General features: G+C 38.1%; 2 protein-coding genes across 2 annotated transcripts; both read right to left on the bottom strand.

The window, feature by feature from the left end:
• Positions 1-97: 97 nt before the first annotated feature.
• On the bottom strand, positions 98-918 carry LOC108673568. Its single transcript, XM_018161420.2, has 2 exons — positions 836-918; positions 98-502 (listed from the first exon to the last, which is right to left on the bottom strand). The coding sequence occupies exons 1-2, from the start codon at positions 901-903 to the stop codon at positions 187-189; spliced, it is 384 nt and encodes a 127-aa protein (XP_018016909.1). The 5' UTR covers positions 904-918; the 3' UTR covers positions 98-186.
• A 3,213-nt stretch (positions 919-4,131) lies between these two features.
• On the bottom strand, positions 4,132-23,897 carry LOC108673556. The gene is made up of 22 exons (XM_047883803.1): positions 23,566-23,897; positions 22,298-22,461; positions 21,246-21,354; positions 20,412-20,514; positions 20,009-20,084; positions 19,418-19,496; positions 18,958-19,113; positions 18,288-18,402; positions 17,055-17,129; positions 15,621-15,817; positions 14,792-14,884; positions 14,130-14,268; positions 13,463-13,572; positions 12,678-12,787; positions 11,952-12,065; positions 11,228-11,438; positions 10,226-10,360; positions 8,688-8,856; positions 8,094-8,193; positions 7,383-7,525; positions 6,945-7,091; positions 4,132-4,247 (listed from the first exon to the last, which is right to left on the bottom strand). Exons 1-22 carry the CDS (start codon positions 23,755-23,757, stop codon positions 4,132-4,134), a joined length of 2,853 nt encoding a protein of 950 aa, XP_047739759.1. The 5' UTR covers positions 23,758-23,897.
• Positions 23,898-24,253: the final 356 nt, after the last annotated feature.

The raw sequence follows: 24,253 nt of genomic DNA, 5'->3' as shown, positions 1-24,253 counted from the left end.
GAATTCAATTACGAAAAACTGTGAAACAACTTGAGATTAAATGATCGGATAATCTGATCCAGCCAAGGTGTTAATGTTGTAATTCTTTGCTAGAAGTGGCCAAGATTTTATTTTTATAGCATGCGAATGGATCATCCAGTTTGGTAACTGACGAAGTGGAATCAGATTTTGAATAATAAGTAATATTTAGAAAGTCGGAGGTGAATACTGACAGACTGTGGCGTGAGAGTGGACAACATAAGTACTGCAACCCATCCTGAATGGCCACAGATAGAGAGTGGCGAAACATTGCGGTGTCAAGTCCAAGTTCGCAGCATCCTTTATCACCAACAGTGAGGCGTCGACGGGCTCCCCAGACATGGTGGTGAAAGGATCCGTCTCTGAAGTCCTCTTGAGGTCGTAGCAGAACTGGCCTTGGCTCTGAACCGCCACCAAGTCCTTCAGGACTGTCGGCATTTGCACCAGACGCAGGCCGATGGCCTGGCAGGCAGCCAGTGACTTGCTGAAAATAAAGTCGTGGGCACGCGTGGTAAATGAGGTCGCAATGACAAGTGAGGCCGCAATTTCTTTTAGCCGAGGTGCAGCAGTGAATGTGAGACTATTGGAAGAACGCTGTTATGAAAGAAGTCGACTGGTTCAACGGACATCTGCAGTTTGACGATAAAGAGATTGCTACAGAAGCTTTTTTTTACCATTAAGAAGATTACCTGTATGCGCCTTACTCAAGTCAATGCAACATTTGGCGCTGTCAAGATTCCTGCAAAGCATACTTGACTATTTCTCAGGTAGAGAAGGATATTAATTAGATATTAAATATAAATCTCACTTCACTCACTCGGGCACATCTTTGGCAGGAGGCGGCAGACGGAAGAGGAAGTCGCCGCTGGACAGAGACATGCCCATGAAGTACAGGCCCACAAGGCCAGGCGAGGACCAAGTCTGCCGCACCAACAACACGCAGTTCGGGACCTGTCAGGTTATGGGAACATGTCATGGACAACTGTGACTTCTTCTGCGCTGGTGTTGACTATTGGGGTACAATATTACGGGCAATGGGAACCTTTCACGTTACTCGTAAATGACTCGGTTACCATTAACCATACTATCTCCGTTTATATTGTAACGCAAAATCCTTCCTTGTCCAATACCCGTCGGAGTCACCCAGTAGTCATTTAGGGTATACATGATACCGTAATATACATGATACTGCCCTCAAAGCTTGGGCAAACTGATGTAATATGAGCTGATTTGAATCAGCCAGACCGCCTGACATGTTACGGCTAAGTGGTGAACGGTGGTCTTTATGGCCACCCACCACAGAACTGACAGCCGACGGCTACTGCGTCGAACATTATGGATTGCTCTGCCTCAGCATAACCAACACAATACCTATGATTGAGCTCAACATGAAACAAACCTCGATATATCCTTCACTGTGGCACTGTACCTCACTTGCGATGAAAGCGAAGGCCCCACAATCTGGGTTCAGGCGACACTGTCCCCCACAGGCGATGGGTGAGCCGGCCCACATCCTCTCCTGGTCCCCATTGAAACTATCCTGCGATAACTGGACTGTGTAGGACAGCCCCAAGCCCCCAACAGCATAGAGCCGCGTCAGGGCGCTGACCATCACCAGCAGCCGAGCCGCAGTAGCTGTGCGCCACACCACCATCCACATTGTGGCTGTAACATTACCGAGAAACAGACTGAAAAACCTATGTTCTAGACAAGCAAACTTCTTACTCTAACACGTTGAAAATCCCCTCACTCCTGAAGCCTACTTCTCAAATGCCTCGATCATTTGTAGGGTGGCCCAGTGGTTACAGTTCAGAAGTACCAAGATTGGAGCAGAGAGGCGCGGGTTCGATCCCAGCTCTGTGCGCCAGTTTCTGGTCAGAATCGGCAAGGAGGCCGGGCGGTTAAGCACAGCAGAATTGTAGCAGTGAATTGCGAGTTCAAGACCGCAAAATGCTGTGAATGTTTTGCGATGTTAAGAATCGGCGACAGGCCTTCGACCTACTAAACGCTGAGACCGCTATTATTTGTTTCGACGAAGAACCTGATGCATGCGTCAACGACTGCTGTCTCCCCGTCGTAATAACAGAATATTCAGTTCGTTGTTTATTCAAACTCGTAGCTAATATAAATGTAATATCAAGAGCAATAAGGACAACCACCGTATCATCTGTTTTTCAGGGTATATTTGGTCTCTTCTACAGACACCTTCTATTTGGTATGATAAAAAGCGGTTAAAATTTTAGTTCAGTATGCCTCAAATCTTTATTCAATGTTATTCTATTATAATGCGACTAATTATCCTGTTACAGAAGTTTAAACAAGCCGAAATGAAATTTGGGTAACGACGCAATAATCAGCACGCCTCAGCCAAAAACAATAAATATTTATATTTAAATATGAGTAGGAGAATTGAATATGCTGCCTAAACAAATAACCCCAATAAAGTATGAAGGAAATACTTAGGTAATTTAGAGTTGTATTTGTTCGTTGTTACATGTAGCCTCTGCGTATGAATATATATAGAGTTATTTTTGAATACTTTCAAATTTGTATGTAATGTATTGACAGCATTGTATACACTATGATACAGTATTTCATGTTACACCTGAAACGACAATAAAATTGGGACTTTCACCTCTTTATTCTCCCGTGACACAACTCATCAAGCGGCAAGAGCTGAAGAGTGACTGTCCGAGCTCTTTACTGCGCTCTATATATTATACTTTCCTACGCTCTTTAAACTCTTGTGCTATTGCTGTACACACCGCATAACTGTCAATAAGAGGGCAATTTCTGGAACTTTTGGGTCAATAGTCATTTTCTTGAAACCTCCTTGCATGGATAATTCACGAGTTAAAATACCGCCATGATAAAAAGAGCAAAGAATTTATTTTTCGTGTTCTGATGACGGGAATAAAATTATGAACATTTGAACGAATTCGCCAGCACGGGTCCTGAATGTTTACTTAACGACTCAGGTAAGAATACAACAGCGCAAAACGATCATCAGTTCCCCCTGAATTAGTGATCATACGCGTGCAGTTCATCACCTGCCCAGGATGCCCAGCGCTGCCATATTAATCGACCCTTTGGGTGATTGGTGGTTGATGCGTGAGTGCACCTAATATTGGCAAGTGATTTACGGGATAACGACAAGGGCATTAGGTCATTAGGGCGGCATGGGAGCTTAGTTAAATAAGAACAAATATTCTTACGCTGCTCGATTTTTTTTTAATATTATAAAAATTTAGTATATATATTCGAAATAAAAAATCATCGTTCGCTGACATTCCGTACACAAAACAAGGCCTAACGTCGCACTTAATTTAATCAATCAATTTACTATGTAATATGTTTAATTTTGAAGTCAAATAAATTTTTACTAGAGCCCGTAAGTTAATTCGTATTGCAGTTTCAGCAGATGACATGAAATGTGCGTTTGATTTTGCTAAGGTAACATGAGGGACGCCTGGCAATATGAATATTGGGATATTTACATGAGCTCTTTAGGTAGGAATAGCACTGTAGAATAAATGGCTTGTAAGAACGATTTATATTTACAGAGCTCTTCAGGTAGGAATAGCACTGGCCAGCGCAGTCATCAAGAGACCTGCTGCTACGTATATCGCCTTGATGAGAGAGGGGGGGATGATTGATAGCTGCTCAAGCAGAATTTTATTAGGTTTCAGACTTTCAAAGTCGTTGGTTGTGCTCGGGAATTCTCATTATCATATATCAATGCTATAAATTTTACGAGAGTAATATGAAGGTATTGGAAAATTTAAACAACTTGACGAATTTCTTGATGCAGTTCCATAAGTTATTCGTAACGCAATTTGAACGTATCGGTCTACATTCTTCATATCAACGAGGTTAATTAGAATGAATTCCAAAAATTATCCTAATGATAAATAAAATTACGAAAAATAAAACTTAGTAATTTAAAGTGTGGCCGTTTGGCTCGTATATATACCCTATCGAAATTCGAAGACCTGTCAGCTGCTGGCACACGGACGCCCCAAATTCTTATGACAGGGTAAATTAGAAGCTCTATGTCCGCTTTAGGTTCCGGTTGCCGTAGCAAAATAAGCGCCGAAATGGAATCTTGTGTAACTACTCATCGAGCTTGGGGCGATCGTGGGGCNCGTGCCGCAACGACGGAGCGGTTCCAATATTCTTCTTCGGTTGGCTTCTTCTCGGTGATATATATCGCGGTCGGCTGAAGTTGTCTGAAGAGACGTCGTGACTCAAGAAAATAACGAACACCACAGTGTTTCTAAACACTCACTGTTTGGTCCGAAATACGTGCTGCAACGACGGAGCGGTTCCAATATTCTTCTTCGGTTGGCTTCTTCTCGGTGATATATATCGCGGTCGGCTGAAGTTGTCTGAAGAGACGTCGTGACTCGGGAAAATAACGAACACCACTATTGTTGCTAAACATTCACTGTTGGTCCGTCTCTCTCTAACACCGCCGCGCGACTGACTGCAGGGTTGCCAGATGGAGCCAAGAGAAAAAGGCCAATTTTACTCACAAAAAAGGCCCAAAAAGGCCCCATTTGAAATTAATTCAAAATTTTTAAATTTAAGGTAGTTCTAACCATTTGCAGTGCGCGCATTTACTCTCAAGGCTTTCAGACAGCAAAAAATACATCAATTTCATCACGTGTATGAGCTGAATTACCGTCAATGCTACATAAGCAGCCAGCCTGCAGCGAATTGCACGTTACTCGCCGACCGTAAATAAAACCGTATAATACATGATATTGAGGATTCAATTGCCACCTAACAACCATAAAGCTTTTCGTTCGCGTTAGAGAGTTTGGGCTCAGTTTTGCTATTTTGCTAACAAAATAGATAGTAAAGTGGTAGGCGACATAAGTGATTTTGTGCACCAATTTTGTGCACCAATAAGCCCTGAATCGAACGCCTTGGATATCTCCGTACATCCACCAATCAGCCGTGAACCACTCGGCTTTGTCTTCCTCCGGCCTTGCATAGAACCTGCCGTGCACCACCAGGCCGCGGATCGAATCTGACTTCCGGGCATCGTTAAATTACGTAATTTTACGTTCACCGCATCTGTGGTTAGGTTTCAGATAGCATATAGTTCTGTTCCAAAATTTATCGTCTTTCGACAAGTGGCCGTTCGACCGAGGGCTGGTTCAACCTACGGCCTAGATACGGACGGCTTCAAGTGATGAAGGCGACGTTCCGGAAGGCAGGAATCATGATGGTCCATTACATCCAGGGCAGTAGTAGTCTTCGGCAGGCGACCCATTTCATGTGGCGAAGTTTTTGACATGTTGGCATTGACGGTAGAATATTTATACTCTGAATATGAAAAAATTTAAACTCATTTCTGCGGTATAGAGATGATGTGGTCCTTGCAAGACTAATCTAAATATTAAAAGTTAATCCTATAAATTTATCACAACTTTTGAATGCGCAGGAAAATAATATATTGCCTATCATTACTTGCATAGGAAATAAAATTTATTTGTTCGAAGTGATATCTTGAAGTGACTCACACCAGACAGCTGAATATATCGAAAAGCTGTGCTGTAACCTCAAAAAATAGTGCCAAATGTACTGCTCTTTAGAAGTGAAAACTATACTCGATTATACGCTCTGTCTGCTCTGCCGTCCATGGTTCTTGATTAATACGAGTCGGCAATTGGATATAGTCCCATGGTTCAACCAAAGTGTTGCCCAGATTAACGTCTCGGACGAATTTACGTCCCAGACGTGGCGGCACTCGCTAGTGTTGCCACCTAAACCGAAGTGTTGACACAGTTTCGTGTCAAAATTTGAGTGTACTCGTCTTTGGCAAAACTGAATTTGGGTGCACTCGTCTTGGATAAAATTGAAGGACCAAATTATCATAAAAAACCGAGAGTTACGTTTTTCATAAAAAAAGGCCCAAAACGGACAAAAAGGCCAAATGAAATTTTTCAGGCCAATGCATTTCAAAAAAGGCCACATTTGCGAAATTTGGCCGGAAAAAGGCCCATCTGGCAACACTGACTGACTGCGGTGGCCCGCTCGCTCCTGTTAAATACTCCCCCGGTCCCGCGCATGCGTGCTAGGCGGCTCGAGCTCCACCCCTTAATTCAAACTCCGCATCTAAACCCCCAAATCCCCCTATTCTTATCTTATTTATTCCTATTCCTATTCCTAATCACACAGTACTCTATCCCGTGACTGCCAGCGTGCTACCTTGACGGCAGAGGGCAGGGTGGCTCAGTAGTTACAGTTCAGAGTACCAGGATGGAGTACCAGGATTGGAGCAGTGACTTGGTTCGATCCTATAGCTACCTGCGACAACTCTGGTCAACATCTGATTGTGGCCGAGCGGTTTTGAAGCAGTGAATTGCGTGTTCGAGATCTGCAACAAGCTGTAAAAATTCTGCGATGTGTAAAATCACCTGCTGGTCTAGCGGCCTAATCAACGGTACTACTGCTACTACAATAGCGACCACGACCATCTCGCACGGCGGGGTGGATAGCTAGAGGTCCGCATAGCCCAAGTCCACAGTGCGATTCATATACCTTCCCGAGCGTAACGCAGCCGGGCATCCTCACGGCTTTTGACACAAAGCGTCCACCACAACAGCGCCGTTCAGTCACAGGCCGGAGCTCATACAGGCCGGAGCACAACTGGCCGGAGCGCAGCAGGCCCTACCGCAACAGCTACTCCTAACGTAACTTAACCTAACCTAACCTGCGCCGCCTGTTGCGGTAGGGCCTGTTGCGCTCCGGCCAATTGTGCTCCGGTGCTGTGGAGCAGTGGTTGTGTTGTGCAAAGCGGATTTACTATTAGCCGGAATTACCCACAGCTCATTGTTCTGAGGCTGTGTAGATATTGCATGCTGATGGTTGGCGTTGGGCCCAGGGCCTGTTTACGAGTCAATTTTGTTACCCACGGCTGCGCTCCCGCAAGGCGTCAGGGCACTTACTGTCGATGCAGAGCTGAGCGCAGGTGTCGGTAGTGGTCCTAGTCAGCACCAGCTTGTGGTGGTCACTGCCCAGTCCCTGGTTGCTGTGCTTCACGAAGCTCGACTTACTCTGCTCTGCTCAGGACAACGTGTGGCACTCAATATCAAGGTGCATGCTAGCTTATTGGGAGTCTTAGTAATTATGATACTGTATTATGCCTTGACATATGTGTCAGGCATAAAAATGCCATGATTGTTCAAAAATTTCAACAAAAACGGTGTTAACTAATATAAACATAAATGCGACAGTCCTATACAAACGCAATTGAATGTCCAGAAATCATTTTCAAGTGTTTATAACTTGTAAATAAAATATATGTTCTCTTAATTTGAAGTTATATTTATGAAGATTGAACAATAACTCACTAGAGAAGAGTGAACATTGTGAGTGAGGAGAGTAGTTCGCCTCCTCTCCCGCGCCGAGGTAGGCTTCCTCGTGTAGCTGGCATTCCCCGTTGAAGCAAAGATTGAAACTACGACACGTGATGGATGTTTCGATGGAGCACAGCCTGTACGGTGAGCCCAAACAGGTCGACACGTCAATAGTTAACATGATTAATGTGAGTTTTGGAGTCTATACATTCAAGTGCTTTAAACTAACTTCTATAGCTGCCTTTTACAACTGAAAATATGCATCACTGTTTAGAAACCAAATACAAGCATCAAAATTTATCATCGTTCTATAAAACATGATGTATTTAATGAAACATCAATTTTTCGAAATTGTAAAATGTAAGGTTCAAGTATTTCGGTTGGTTTTCTCTCGAATAATGAGATGCAAGTAAGTGCATAGTGCGTCAAACGCTATATTATCAAAGTGCGTTATGTTATATTCAAACCCCACCATAGTGCATATTCATGATATTGCACGTCTTATTCAAACACTTTTTTAGAATTCGTTAAAAACCATAAGGCGAAAGATTTATTCCTATATGGCAAACTAAATTCTAGCACCCTTTAGTGTTGAGTCATATATTAGGAGTTCTTCGACGTCCAGAGTTTCACTTTACATAAAGATTTTACTTAATTTAAATAATTAACTGTAAACATTTCCCACAAGAAAGTGTTTCCCGTTACCTGGCGCAGGCCTCGAAGCTGGCCACATTGGGGTAGACCGGCCCGCTCGAGTTGAGCGACACCCTGCCCGGCACCGGCAGGTACTCCGTCATATATGACTCTGCCAGAGATTAATATTACGTTTATGTTATATAATTTATATATTACAATCTGAGGATCTAATTCACACAAGACACAATGAGTGAGGACGTGCCTATGCGGACAATGGAATGGAGGAGGTACGTTCATCCGCTTTCATTGCAGGTTGTTTGGTTGCAAGGACCTAGAGTATTACCGTGTATTACGTTGGGGTGCAGCTGTGCATGTCATGTGTACTTACGGTTTTGGCGTTCAAATATGATGATTTTAATTATTTTACTTAAATGGTATGGTTAAGGCGCGCCTCAATTTCATGAGCTCAAGCAAATTAATAATTTTTGGGAGTGTCTTATCAGCTGAGCAAAGCTAATGGGTAATATAATGGGGTAACTACTTTATTACACGCATAAACAATTTCCCATATTCAAATCTAAAAAGAATCAAGCATAAACGATTATATGTGACTTCGCTGAAGAATATATCGAATTAAAGTACTGGATTCACATCCACACGCACTCGTTAGGACGTCGGAGTGACTGAATGTCTGCGTGCCGGATGCGTCCATTTCGTCGGCGTGCAGGGCAGAAGTGCGGCAGTCACCCGTCGTCCACGTGTAGGAGAGACTAGCGCAGGTATACTCCTGGATGTTCAGACACAGCGCCTCACACTCCAGCAACGTACTAACCTGCGTAAGAATATCATAAGACCATCTGGTGACTTCATGCACAGTATATTTGAATTTCAATAACATAGATGTCTTTAGCAGAATTTGACCGCAAATACGCTGTTTGTGCAGAAGCACAAAAAGTTGTAGCATGGAAAAGTACAGTAGAACTAAGGGAATGTGTTAAACTTCAAACAATTCATTAATTGGTCTCTATTCCAAGTTCTCTGAGTACCGAGGAACAGTTTTAAAAAAGATCATTACCCTTAAAGTCATCGCCAGGATTCTGTGTTTGAAAGAGGAGTTTTAACAGAGAATATTACCTACCTTTGATAGTCTCTATGTCGTTGGTCTGCTCAAATCGCAAGTTCACCAAAAATTTAAAAGCAAAGAAAACTCCGAATATATTCATCATATCTTCAATGACAACGAGTCGCGGACGGATGTTGGTAGTAGGAAAACTATTTATTGTACTTTCCCATATATGTCTGTAGGACTGTAGCTCGTCTGAAGCAATGTCCAGAGAATTGGAAATCTTACTTCTGAAATATTTCGTGAATGTTAACTTGGATATTTTACTGGTGAATAATTTCCAAATTGGTTTTATCTTCAGGTAAAAGACAATATCCCTGCTCGAATGCGGTCTATTCTGGTTCATGAATGGAGTTGTGCGCGTTACGCATCGACGTACGTCGGAATGACATCACGTAATTTCTCTGCATCTATGTTTCTGAACACCGCGGCCGGAGTTTTCGTTCGAACCTACCACTTTTCATGCCCTCTCACTCTTTTTTGCGACTTCACGTTGAACAGTGCGACGTGACTGTGACTGAGAGTGATTCAAAGATATCTCATCCTCTTTCTTAATTTCTTATACTCTTTCTTAATTTTTTATCCTCTTTCTTAATTTCTTATCCTCTTTAAATTACAAGTAGAATGTTTTTTCGGTTTTGTTTGACATTTTCTCATTACTTAGGTTTTAATCTCTTTCGTGTGTATTATGATTCTCACTATGGATTGAACTTGTATTTTATAATTTTTTAACTGGCAATGGAGCTCTTCGCAGGAACGATTTCATTAAAGATATAGCGAATATACTTGGCGTTGTCTTTGCTTTTAAATTCTGGGTCACCACTAACAGCAATTTTCATGTTTCTGAGCATCATCAATACAGTCCTCTACATATCACCCCCCACCAAGTGAAATCCATTTCACTTAAAAACTTGCATTTAGTAAATTTAACAATCTGTACATATATATTAAATTTCACATTTTGTTATAACCCTAAATAAGTAATCTTACCAGTTAGCTCTCACGTATTTACAAACGTTTTTAACAAACCAAGAACACTAAGAAAGACCACGTTTTGAGTTTTGACTGACAGTATTACCCCTTGAATGTCGTTGTCTGGTTTAGCAAGCCTGTAGTGCCGAGCGAACGTTGTGAACTGACGAGAAATAGCGTCCATTGGGTCAGGGTTGTTGTACAGGAACGCTTCGCTCGCATTCATTCCTACGTCTCCACCCTGAAAATGAAGGAAATGGTTAATAGCTGTCTGTATCACATGAAATAATTAAATTAAAAAAATTTCCATATAGGAATATTATTTACTGTCAAGTTGTATAATCTGTTAATAACTGCCAATTCGTAAAATTCCATCTCAAAATCACAAATATTTGTTGAACAAATGCTGGTACTCCACTTATATGTCAATTGAAATATGTCAATATGCATAAATATGAATTTATATGTCAATTGAAACATCATCCAGCTCATATAAGTTAGTTAATACTCGCTATGTGGCAATCCTCATTAAAAGGATGATCAGCCACTATCGCATAAAAGCTATCAAACTACAAATTTATATTCACTCATTCGTGTACTTGCTTGAAATGCAAGGTAATAATTCAAAAAGTTGTGATTTTAAAACGGAGGTCAATAAATTTTAATCTATTTTAAATTCTTTCGCTATAACTTCTTGACAGGTCCCGATAGATCTCTAAATATTTAAATAACAATTTGTATTTTTTGTTTAACTAAATTGCATTCATTCGGATGATTTTAATCAGGATGTAGACTTCATACGGTGAAAGTTAAGCTGCAATCCTATGAATGTAGGAGCGTAACAAATTGCCAAGAACAAAAATTGGCAGCGCCTAAAATTGCCAAATTGGCACTTTTTCCATAACATAACATAGTGATGTCCGCGCTGCAGTGTAGGCCTGATGTGGCCTGTCGCCAATTCTTTTCCTTTTCGTGCCTTGTTCACAGAAGATCTAAACTCGTGTCATTTGACCGGATCTTTTCACGACTGACGATAGTTTGAAATAGCTACCAGACTTCCACCGGGTTCGATTACATTCCATTCATACATTCCATTACACTGACTAACCTCATGAGTGTGGAGAGTGAGCGTAAATTTATCGTCGATAACGGCTTCTATTATCTTGTGGTAAGCCTGTTCGGTTGGCAGGTCCACGAAGGAGATATTTTCGAGGCTGAGAACCCAATGCTCACAAGACTGGACGCCGGGGACTGGCTCACCGTCCTGATCAACAGTCTTACTGAGGTAGCAGTCACTATCGTCGCATACCTGGAATGATCTGTAGACAACATCGTTTGGGTTTCAATTCAATTTTCCGTTCATGTTTTTCAGAATTTATAATACTCGTCTAGGAGTTAAGCAGCTGCATAGTTTTGTGTGTATAAGTTTGGGTACGTTTATACTCGTATTGTTTACTTGTTTTGCTGCAAAGATTCTTGTAGACACTAGAATCACATGCTTGGAAGCAAATCGTAATATATTTTAACAGTTTGTTTATTCAAAAATCTGATGACATGTCAGTTGAGAGCCGAACAGGCTTCCAGTGTTAGGTTTTAGTTTAATAATAGAGAAATGCAGATTTCATTCAGAAACTACAAGCATTCATTGTGTGAGTACATAGAAGTGCCATACAAAATGCAATCTTAGCATATGGAGATGAATCCATTCTTTAGAATGTTTTTGGAAGGGATGTATTTTTAACTTCTCACGCTATCTGATTTATTCCAAGTCAACGTTTATGTTCGCTGGTTAGTTTCACATAAAATTGTACAGTTTTCAGAAACAAACTCACTTGCACTCGTAGTCATCGTTCAGTGAACAGAATTCGGCGCACTCTTCTTTGCTTGAAATTCCGCTTAATTTTTCCTCGTTGACGCCCGGAAGAGATGGCGTCTCCGTATCTTTTCTGAGAAGAAATCCATCGGTCTTTTGTTATTAGCAAGGGCAAGTAATGAAGCTTTAACCTATTAAAAAAATTTTTATCATATTACGGACTTTTTAATTTTAACTTGAAGTTATTTAGTGCAATACGCAGCCAGAATTCACAATTCAAAGTTGAAATAAGGTCAACCTGGAAATTTATTTAATATATTCATTCATATTTACTTACATTTTCATCAAGGAATACAAATGACAAGCTTTTAACAAATGGAGAGAATCTTGTCATCGTGACCCATGTCGTAAGTAACTGCAAGCGCGAGGTTTTTTGGGTCCTGAGATGCTCGTAGTATTTGCACACAATTGCCCATATGGAGCGTGAAGATCAGGAATAGTGATATGGAACGACATATTTATCATATAAATAATAATTCTCTACTAAAATGTTACTTACTCATAAGAAAATATGTAGGGAACTCTTTCCAAGTGCCAACCTTCTCCTAAAATGTTACTTACTCATAAGAAAATATGTAGGGAACTCTTTCCAAGTGCCAACCTTCTCCTAAAATGTTACTTACTCATAAGAAAATATGTACGGAACTCTTTCCAAGTGCCAACCCTCTCTTAAAATATTACTTACTCATAAGAAAATATGTACGGAACTCTTTCCATGAGCCGCACCGACACCAGCATGACTGTTGAGTCTGTATAGTTGGGGCTGGGGCTTGGTTCGTTCAGGCCGTCCGTGATCTACGGCAGCGATAGAAATAGTCATGAATTTATTGAATTGTGAACTATAACAATAGTTCTTACTCATACAATGAACTGAACACGAACTTATCGAAATACACGACATTTTTCATTCAAACTACTGTGTCATTCTGTATTTTTCTTTTCTGTATTCTGTATTAATTCTTTATTTTTCATTCTGTATTCATGTGACATTTTTTGTCGTGAGTTCATGTGTCGAACAAAAAATGTATCAAATGCCCAAGCAGAGTGAAGATTATGTCATAATTGAATTTACAGGATTACAGTTGTCTTGATGACATAATTCTGGAAATTATTAATTGACATTTTCGAAATATTAGTTAACATATCCCCGAAATTCTTTTAATCAGAAACATTCAATAAATTAGTAACACCATTAAAAATTATACAACTGTAGTTGTATAGTAAAATAATTAATATGTATAATGTACTATATCCACACGTATAGCTATAAATTGTATAAAATCGTGTTTCTTTGAATAACTCAGGGCCTATACTTTCAAAAAAAGTTAAGAGATCGTAAGTCCATCAGCCAGTCATTGACGGTCTTTCAGGCAAAATCCACCAATCATAGACAAGAAAGTAGAGCGTAAGTACTTACGTTCACTTAGCGAGTTTTGAAAGTATGGCCCCTGCACTATAACAAATACTTACGTCAATGTCCGCTATGCGTACAGGGGAAATCTGTCCATAAGTCATGACTTGGTAGTAGACCTGGTGCACGATCTGGTCCGTGGCCTCCTGTGCTGCCGCGTGCTGAGTTGCTGTAGCAAAAATAATCGAAAGATCTAATTAATCTATATATTAATTATTAATTTAATAATTATTTAATCTAATAATCTAAAAAATCCAATTAATCTAATATTAATTAATTAATTAATAATTAATTAATCTAATAATCTAAAAGATCTAAATAATCTAATTAGTTAAAAATAATTTGGAAGAAATCTCACTGCACTATGATAGAAAACTGTCTTTTCGTGGGCACAGGCTACAATTATATCAAGTGGTTCGAAAGATCATGATGCATATTAGCACATTGATGAATTACTGAAAAGCAATTATTATTAATTGCCTATTAATTATTATTAGCCCAAATTATCTTATTTTCTAATGATCTTAAATTCTATCATGTTATTTTTAAGCTCATACTGCATAGTTGCATCCATGGATGAATTTTTGAGTAACAATTAGACTAAATTGCGTTGAAAACTTCCTGCGGACCATTCATCTTCTAAGCATTCAGCTTATTTTTTATAGTAATCTTATAAGTGAAGGGTTTATAAATAATTATATCGTGATATATGTTGTTATTTCTCACGGTCAGTGAGGAAGAGAAGCACGAGGTACGATACGTCGAAGTCGCGCTGCTCGGCACACTCGTACACGCTGAACTCGTCGGGCGTGTAGCGTCTGATGGCGCTGTAGTCGTACACGTTCACACTCATCATGTGGTCAATCTATGATAAGTACGAGTATTTTATTAGAAGTATCGGAGCTCATTAAATTTAACGGATTCTAATGCTTAGATATGAGTAAATCTTTTCATTCGACTAATATTTATTCTCAAAAATAATGTGAATATTATATGTATTACAATTACATAGATTGTTTTTTAATCATTAAAAGTAGGTCCATTACACGAAACAAGTGAAATTTTTTTGTTTTTCATGGAGCTGAAGATCCACTAAATTTGCACGATATCAAACATGAAATTGTCAGAAATGCCTGATATTTGCCTGAAATCCAAAGTATGACTAAATTTACAACAGTTTGTGATTCCGGCCTTCACACAATTTAATTCGATTAACCCGAAAATGTTATTTGAAATGTTCTTCAAGGAAAAACTGTAAGAGAACCTATTAAATTGGGATCGCTCAGGCCGCTCCGAGGGTTGCTGGGGAATAATACGCTTCAAAATTAAATCAAAGGATAATATAAAAATGTTTGTTAAAATTTGCAGGGCTGCATGTTTTAGCTTACCATGTCTGCCTTTTCGTTGTTGTACAGGAATAGATTGGAGCGAACTGGGGCGAAGGCGCTGTAGGAACTTCGCTCCAGCTGCTCCGAGGGTTGCTGGGGAATAATACACTTCAAAATTAAGAAATCAAAGGAAAAATTTATATTGTTTGTTAAAATTTGCAAGTATGCATGTTTTCCCGCCAAATATTCTGTGTTATAAATTATTTAATCAAATTGAAATATTGGAGAGTAATATTAATGTTAAAGAAATTCTTCCAAAAACTTTGCGTACTGTCGCTAACTTTTGTCAGCAGGAATTTAGGTGCTCTTATCATATATTCAAACCTGAAGCATATATATGTATGTATCGATAAGATAATATGTCCTCTAATTTTATCATGATTATTAACCTATCTGAGTTGTTGCGGGTCGTATAATACAGTATAATGATGAGATGACGGCAGGTCAATAAAGTCATAATTTAAACAATGGATCAAATACAAATCTCCAAATATATTGTTAGCAAATGTGCAAACTAAATAATCAAATGACCACGGATTCATTTAGTCCAAAAGCTATTAGCATGGCTGGCGACAGAAGTCAATGGTCCGCAGCACGCGCTTGGTGTTCAGTAGTAAGGCAAAAGTAATTTTTTCATAGCTAATTTGTGCAAGTTGAACCTGCACGGCAGATCAGATCTTAATAAAAATAAAAATATTTGTATAATAATAACTGTTATACAAATTATTTTTTAAATATATTTTTGAAAAGTGTAAAGCTTTGAACTAAACTTAATAGCTTTTTAAACACTGAGGCAACGCTAGTACAAGAATTTATTAATTCAACTTACGAGTAGGAATTCCCACTCAAGAACTGCTTTGTTGAGCGTGGTGCCCGAAATATAATCGTATATTCCATGTCTCGTGGTGGTCCAGCGATGGTCCTCCATGTGGCGGTCAACATCGGGCCCGAGGTAAGAGAAGTTGCCCAGCATGTTCAGGAATCCATTGGGACTGACCATCTCTCCTGAACCTCCAAAAATGCCGTCTGAAATAAATGCGTAAACTTTCATTGTTTCCTCAATAATCCAAGACTTCTGTAATAATCGGGTAATTATGATATGTAATGTAATATAATAATATTGGATTTGTTATTTATATGTAATATTATAATATAATGGTAATATTTGTAATATTTCTAAATTTTTATAAATTCCATATTAAAGTTTCACTGACAAAAAAATAGATCTGATAAATAGTGTATATAATATGTGCTAATTATACATAAATGCTCCGGCAACGAATACTGTAGCGCTCGATAATGCACACCAGCCAGACACTTAACTTTTGTTAACTAAACGTGCCGGTGAGGTCAATGCAATGCTGTAAATCAATGGAAGTAACTCTAAAATGTTAAAATTTTACTTGAACAGCGCATTTTATACGCATCTTGTATTAAAAAAATATAACTCAGTGCTCACTGCAGTGAGTGACAGAACGCGCATTTTCTCAAAATCGACGAAAACGTAAAGTCACAGACAGACAGACAGACGGACGGGCAGACGGACGGACATGACGAGCACAATAACGCCTTTTTTCCATAAATGGGAAAATGCGCTAAAACTGGGAAAATTTATCAAATTACAAACTATCATACCTATAATAAATTCGTGAATTTTGTAGGAGTATATTGAGTGTATTTGTTTCAAAATTAATTTGCTAAAGTTATAAACTATATAGGTACGCATCTAAACATACGCACCTAATGTGTGTATGTTTCAAAATTTTATCGAATTTTGAAGTCACATTAATTTTGTTTTACTTGCATTCTTAAACACTTGAAATTAATCGGGCGATTATTACACAGCAAATCAAGGGCCATATTTGGAATTTAGTTAACATAAATCACTAGTTTTAAATAAATCAAATCAATATTTATTATTACTAAAGACAAAAGAGAAGATAACTCCTCAATTCAGTCTCATATTTGTCAACGATGAATGCCACAAATGAGTCTATCGATTTGTCGATAATGCATCACGTTATTCATTTCTTTATTGTCAACTAAATTAGGGTATATCTTACTGTGGAAATGCAGATGTAGATGATTTAGGTTCTTGTTGTATCCGGGTGTGAGTAACCCTTGCAGTCAATCTAAATTTATCGCTTCAGTGATATCAAAATTTATATTTCGACACCGCAAACAAAATTTATTCTCAACTCCATCATTTTCCATGCTTGCAAGGAACTGAAGCGAGTAAAGTCTATACCGGTATCTTACTTACGATTATGCGAGTGATGAGATACCAAAGATGTCCTAGAACAGTTTCCGTTCACTTTGTCGATGAGATACTGCACGCCTGAAAAATAACGGAACATGTATCATTAGTCCGCGGAACATATTAGTCCGCGGAACATATATCATTAGTCCGCGGAACATATATCATTAGTCCGCGGAACATATAGCATTAGTCCGCGGAACATATAGCATTAGTCCGCGGAACATATATCATTAGTCCGCGGAACATATAGCATTAGTCCGCGGAACATATATCATTAGTCCGCGGAACATATATCATTAGTCCGTGGAACATATATCATTAGTCCGCGGAACATGTATCATTAGTCCGCGAACATAAATCATTAAATTGCAGTTCATCAATATTTTAAAAGCAAAGAAAACGAAAAGACTTGGTAAAATGTTTTCATAAAAATATATCAAATTTGCTTAACAAACGTGTCATGCTTAAGGGGCATAGAGAACAGTTTCGATGTGTCCATGTTAAGAACTTTTTAAACGCATTACTTCGTCCATCTTTAGTAGCTGACTCTTTGTGTTGCAGTCATTTAAGCCTGGCATGGAAAATTTATATCTCGTCCGGTCACGTATAATCTCACTTTCTCTCATTTAAATTAGAATTTGTTTATAATCAATTTTAATTTAATTGTTGTAATTTTAATAAATGGTTTCTTTTTAGTTACAGTTTGGCAGAAGCACAAATGCGTGTCAATTATTCTCTCTTCGAAATATCACCAGCTCGGAATTCCTATACTACGTAAGGCATGAAGATCTTCCAATAAATATTTTTTTTTAACGCAAGGCTTGAAGACTTTCCGACACCTCATTTTTCTAAATTCGGATATAACTAATTAATGACATTGAGTAAGGCATGCTATCTATAAATGTTTACCATTTGAATGATATTTAAATGTTTGCCATTTAAAAATTGCCAGGTTTTGTTCAAATTTGCTCGAAACTGGGCGAGTGTGTAGCTTGCCTGTGTTATAATCCAATATAATTTTGAAACTTTATATAAATGACCAATATAATATAATATATATTTTCCAATATAATATAATCCAATATAATTTTGAAACTGGGCGAGTGTGTATCTTACCTGTGTTATAATCCAATATAATTTTGAAACTTTATATAAATGACCAATATAATATAATATATATTTTCCAATATAATATAATCCAATATAATTTTGAAACTGGGCGAGTGTGTATCTTACCTGTGTTATAATCCAATATAATTTTGACGGGGTCCTGGTTCCCGAAGACAGTTTCATCGGCATTAGAGGGAATAAAGTCCATTCTTATCAGCGACATGTCAGCGCTGTAGTAGGCCTGGAACACATGTTCGGATTAGTTATGTCTCGTCCTGCATTTTAATAAATTAGTTCGAATGTCATAGAACAAAGTTTAAAATTTTATCTCATTTCAAGCAGAAATGTTGTGTAATCATAACACAAATTAGGACTGTGAATAGAGGTAGAATCCAGATTTTAGACTCTCTATGCAATCGAATTCTCGATTAAATGATTTGTATAAACTTCAAAATATCATCCATTTTCCCTAGACTCTGAATTAACTAGAGTATTTTTTACAATGCTACCACAACATAAATATATAACAATACAATGCTACCACAGCTACAATGCTACCACAACATAAATATATAAAAATACAATGCTACCACAGCTACAATGCTACCACAACATAATTAAACAAAAATACAATGCTACCACAGCTACAATGCTACCACAACATAATTATACAAAAATACAATGCTACCACAGCTACAATGCTACCACAACATAAATATATAAAAATACAATGCTACCACAACAATTTGCTAGAGTATTATTCACAAAGTAACCACAAACTCTGTCGTTTACAAACCTTGGAGTAATCAATCTTCTGGGTGCCGTTCTGCACCCCCTCGATGCTGGGATTGTACACCACCTCTTGGTGGAAGGAGTAGTGCTCGGGCATGGTGGGTAGGTTAAAACCTTCCAGCAGCGATGTTACGTTCTCGCAGTCAGAACCGCGGGGGGTCTAAAAAACAAATAATTATTCCGCACTGATCAGAAATCTATGTGATCCTTAATGGTAATAGTTAGTTCAATCCGTATCACACCTTAATTCATGCGATCCATAATGGCAATAGTTAGTTCAATTCGTATCACACCTTAATTCATGTGATCCATAATGGTAATAGTTAGTTCAATTAATATCACACTTTCTACATTCGGTTTTTCTGAAGCTGTCAATAATTGCATAGACAGAAATACTTAAACTATCGAGCATCTTTGTGTAAAATGAGTAATGTCAGTCATCGTAAACAGTGAGATTGTCTTACCTCCAGGAAGCTGTGGTCTACGACGAAAGGGACGAACATGAGTATATTGTACTCAATGTGACTGGTTGCATCCATTTTCCTGAAATTTATGGTTAAATCATATTTGAAATTGGGATAATGTAAGTATTATATGCAGTTTTGCAAGTGCGTTTAAATATTTTTTCATAGGTGAATGAGATGTGATATTACTAATTCAAAATGTTCGGAATAACCATATTTTCCAGAAATTTTGAATTATCATTAATAATGATCTGGCTAAGAGTTCAGCAATACTAAAGTTACTCTGCAGCTGCATAAGCAATTTTAATCCAGGAAATTTTAATGTGCGCATAAGAAATGAGCTAAAAGCCTTCAGAGCAGCCATTTTCCCGGAGTATAAGTACACTCATTATAGTTCAGCTTGTGTTTTGATGAACAGCTTACTGTGTGCAAGATATACTGAACACTCTACCGCCGTATGTCACTCTCCGGGAACAAAACTTTCAACTTATATTATACGTAAACTATTGAGTGTAGTAACCTGAGTATTGCTCCGGTTACTCATGTCAGGCGGTAGAAGGTTAAATAATGATCAGTATAAACATGACCGACCTGACGCTGTAGTGAACAGGGAAGGCCAAGTTGCCGCTGCCGAAGTAAGGCGCGTCGGGCATCGAGACATTGGGGGCTGGGGAGAAACCAATTTTGTAACTTGATTTTTAGAAAAGTTTACTATTTATATCTCAAATAAAATGAATAAAGGAAGAAATCTGTACTACTTTTAGTTTATTTAAGATTTAACATAATTTCACACAATTACACCATTTCACGTGAACACAGTTATTTACAGGAGTTAAAGAACTCGATAGCTCTAGTAAAAATCATTATAAAATTTACCCATTTTTTAACTAAATTTGTGTAAAATATAATGACAATATGTTCAGGCGCCGGTTCTTAAATTAAATCATGGTGCATAAACTATAATTTGTATGTTTTAAGCAAGATTCTCTCGCACCTGAATAGAAGTAATGTAGCTCTCGGTCGCCGTCGCCGGCGCACGCCTTCCAGCCCTCACACATGACATCGTTGCGAAACTCGGCTGCTGTTGTGAACTTTTCCTATGAAGTTAGAGTGATGCCAAAAAATATTCTTTTAGTCATTGGTTATATTTACTGAAAAAACTACAATCAATTAAAAAATAAATTTCACGCAAATGCATAATGACATTAAAGAAAAATTGACTTCAACTACGTACATCGGTCTATCACTCGGTTACCGTTGTCTTATTATAACAGCACCAGAAAATTCGGTATTTATATAATATGTATCTCTTCTCTCAAGGTTCACTACAAGTAAAGAACAAGCATAACATCGAAATGTGTGCTATCGATGTATGTTTAGTTCATATTATTATTATAAATTATGTGTAAATCTCTTCAGAAAATGTCCCTCGAAACATAAAACGAGGTCAAATGTTCATTGAGACAAAGGATTTGTGCATATAATTATAGAGTAGCTCCTGGCAATTCTAGCGATAGAATAGCTACGAGCGATCAATCATCGCCAGTGTAATAATGACAAAAAATATTTCGCCCCTTTTCCACAAAGTCGTGCTGATGTTAATGCTCGTACATTTTTTAGCGCATTTTCTCATTTGTGGTCAAAATGCACTATTGTGCTCGCCATGTCCGTCCGTCTGTCTGTCTGTCTGTCTGTCCGTCTGTCTGCCTGTCTGTCTGTCCGTCTGTCTGTCCGTCCGTGACTTCATGTTTTCGTCGACGAGAAAATGCGCTCTTTGTCACTCACTGCAGTGAGTACTGAGTTATATTTTTTCTGACTTGGAACTCACGGTGTCGAGGTAGCCGGCGAGACGCAGGATGGAGCTGGGGCCGTAATGGGTGCTGCCGTGCTGGGGGTCTTCATCCCACCACCCCCACGGGTCGAAGGGCAACGCGTCCCTGATTAGTTTAATGATCATATTAATTTTCTTCTGGTCCATTTTATACGACACGAAAGTGCGTTTTCTAAATGTAAATTTTTTAGCACATTATACAACTAAGGTATCTTCCTAAACGCAAACATAACAATTAAGAAGTATTATTCAACATAATGTATTTCTGGTCATAGTTCCCAATTAAAAACGTGCTCTGTGCATCATATGATTTTGGGTTAAGGCTGAAGTAGCTTCAGCCTGAACTTTCACGTGAGACTAGCCACGCCCATGTTATTTCACTTCACCGTTTTTCCAAAAATTTTCACCAGTTTGTCGACTGACTACATAGAAGCAGAAATGAAATCTCTACACTCGGCTAAAAGTTATTCTGGGTCTGCTTAACCACCCGATAGAAATTTGTTTCTGGTCATTAACTTTTTTCTCACTATATATAGTTTGCTTGAGTGTATGTATAGGGTTGGCCGAGCCGAGTCATACCGATTATATAAGCTGATCAGAGACTGCCCTTCAAACCCGAAGCCGATGAACAGATTTCTATCGGGTGGTTAAGCAGACCCAGAATAACTTTTAGCAGAGTGTAGAGATTTAATTTCCGCTTTTATGCAGTCAGTCGACGAACTGGCGAAAATTTTTTGGAAAGACGGTGAAGTGAAATAACAAGTGGGGGGGGGTTAGTCTAACGTGGAAGTTAAGGCTGAAGCTACTTCAGCCTTAACCCCAAATCAAATAATGCACAGAGCAAGTCTTTAATTGGGGACAATGAGCTGATTTACGTGCTCCCTGAGTCTTAGGCGGCACCTATTTCTGAGTCGCGCCCGCTTCTAAATTTTGTCATGGTAAATGGCTAACTCCCGTCTCTACAACACATCGAAACATAAGTACAACTAAAACCTACGTTACATTAATGAATGAGGTTTTACATTATAAAGACGATGTACACTACTCACACGCTACAGCCACCGTCCTTGTAGTGCACAAAACGCCTCTGAGCGTCGTAGTAGTAGAAGGTCTCAGACGTCGTATCGGACCTCACGTGCACTGCCGCTACGTTCACGGCCCAGTCTACGTCATCGTGCTTCTGGCGAGTCTCGTGAACGTAGTACGTCTTTTTCTGTGTGAGAAATTTATTTTTTTTTTCACAAAGTGATTTCCATAAACTGACTTTGAATTATAATTTATTTTCATATTTTATATATGAAAAGTATAATTATTTTTGTAAGCATTTATGACGATATTTTTCTCTTATGGAATAAAAACGCTAACGAATCTCGGAAATATAAATTCTTAAAATTTCTAAAATTCCAATATTGCTGCCAGTTTCTAAATATTACTCACTTTTCCTAATGCAATAATATCGACAAATACTTCAAATTTTTAATCAATCAGCTGTTTCAAATTTGACATTATATGGCTTCTGAAAAGTCTACAGACCCTGATAATAATTTAGAATCGATAAAATACAAAAAATGGGGGACAATTTTTTTAGACAGCAAATAACCCGCTGTATAATAATTACAAAATTCAAGCAAATAAAAGGTAGTAAAATCATAGCACAAATCTCCGTAGATTTCTACCCGATTAAACTTTGATAGATGGCTGCGAAATTGGCAATAGCTTCTCGATTATAAAATTTTCCAACTATGCTCTGACACAAATTGATTTTTAAATAGAAAAAAACTTTTCATATAATTATTTTATAGCTGTAACGCAATCCGCATTTTTATAAATCCGATGCATTAATTTATCAAAGCTTTGAGTGTTTGAATTTCCGTCAAAAGTAGTTATGTTGAAAGTTGTTATCTCGTTAACAAAATCTAAAATAGCCCAAGCTGAGAATTATTTTAGATTTTCATTCTATCATGCAAAGACAATGTAATTCGCTTCATTGAAAGACAATTAGTTTTTGAGTATGCAAGCTGTTCTTGATGAGGTGTGATAACTAATTTAGTTTAATAGCTTAATTAAAATCAAATTAAAAGAATATATCATGTAGAACGATGGAATTTTTGCGATTATTTATTCAATTATATAAAATCAAGGTGTGTTAAATGTCATAAACAGATAGTTATGATTCTTCTTTGCGACTGGGGATATGATATGATACTATTTGGGTGTGATAATGTTTTCCAATACAAAATATTATTTAATATACGAAATATTATTTAATTCATCGTGATTTTGTATTAATTTTCGTGATGTTTTCTTCATTACTCACGGCGATAAGGTCCGTCATCTCGATGATGAATGTGTATGAAGCGTCCAGAGCTGCTGTGTAGTTTGGTGTAGGTGTCTTCTCGCCCAGCGTACAGATCTCGGACTGGACTGTTGGTATCCAGCCTAGCACAATACAGCCCAGCAACAACATGCCCAGCTCGACTATTGCACTCTTATATTTCTTTCGGCTCATCTTTTCTTAGATTTTTTTCCGTGTAACCAAGCTACAGTTTTTTCTTATAAAACTCTTTTTATACAGAGCAGAAGTACCAGTGAATGCTCTGATGAAAATTTCTAATCTTACAAAATGTATCTATCAAACTTAGGCAAGGCTTAAAATACAAAGAAATGCAATGGAATTTATTGACTAATTGGTGAATCTTAAATATATTGTAGAAATTGTCGTGCTTTGAAGCTCTTTGAAATAAAATGCATGATACAGACTATCAGCTTGTGTGGTCTTCAGATCTACCAGTTTATTGGATTAGAGCTTCTTATATGGCTGCATTTTCTCAAAACTTGGTTTTGCAGACTAAAAATATTAAAAATTTATTCATTATTCATGTTGTACACTTTCAAGCGTTTAAAAATGTAAAAATAAATTTGCTTACAACTATTATGCAAGTCCATCTCTTATAAAAATCTGTTATTACCCTTTACTTGGTTTAACCCAATTTATTATTTTTTCT

Source organism: Hyalella azteca, unplaced genomic scaffold (assembly GCF_000764305.2).
Source record: "Hyalella azteca isolate HAZT.00-mixed unplaced genomic scaffold, Hazt_2.0.2 contig1740, whole genome shotgun sequence".
Taxonomy (NCBI): domain Eukaryota; kingdom Metazoa; phylum Arthropoda; class Malacostraca; order Amphipoda; family Hyalellidae; genus Hyalella; species Hyalella azteca.
The sequence above is the reverse complement of the archived record's forward strand: the minus strand, read 5'-3'. Positions and strand labels throughout refer to the sequence as shown.

What these genes read in the sequence shown, in the direction of transcription:
- LOC108673568 (XM_018161420.2), bottom strand. Translation starts at nt 903, where the DNA reads ATGGGCATGTCTCTGTCCAGCGGCGACTTCCTCTTCCGTCTGCCGCCT. An exon ending in CCTGCCAAAGATGTGCCCGA is followed by an intron (nt 503 to 835) that starts GTGAGTGAAGTG and finishes CTTTATTTTCAG; the next exon opens with CAAGTCACTGGCTGCCTGCC.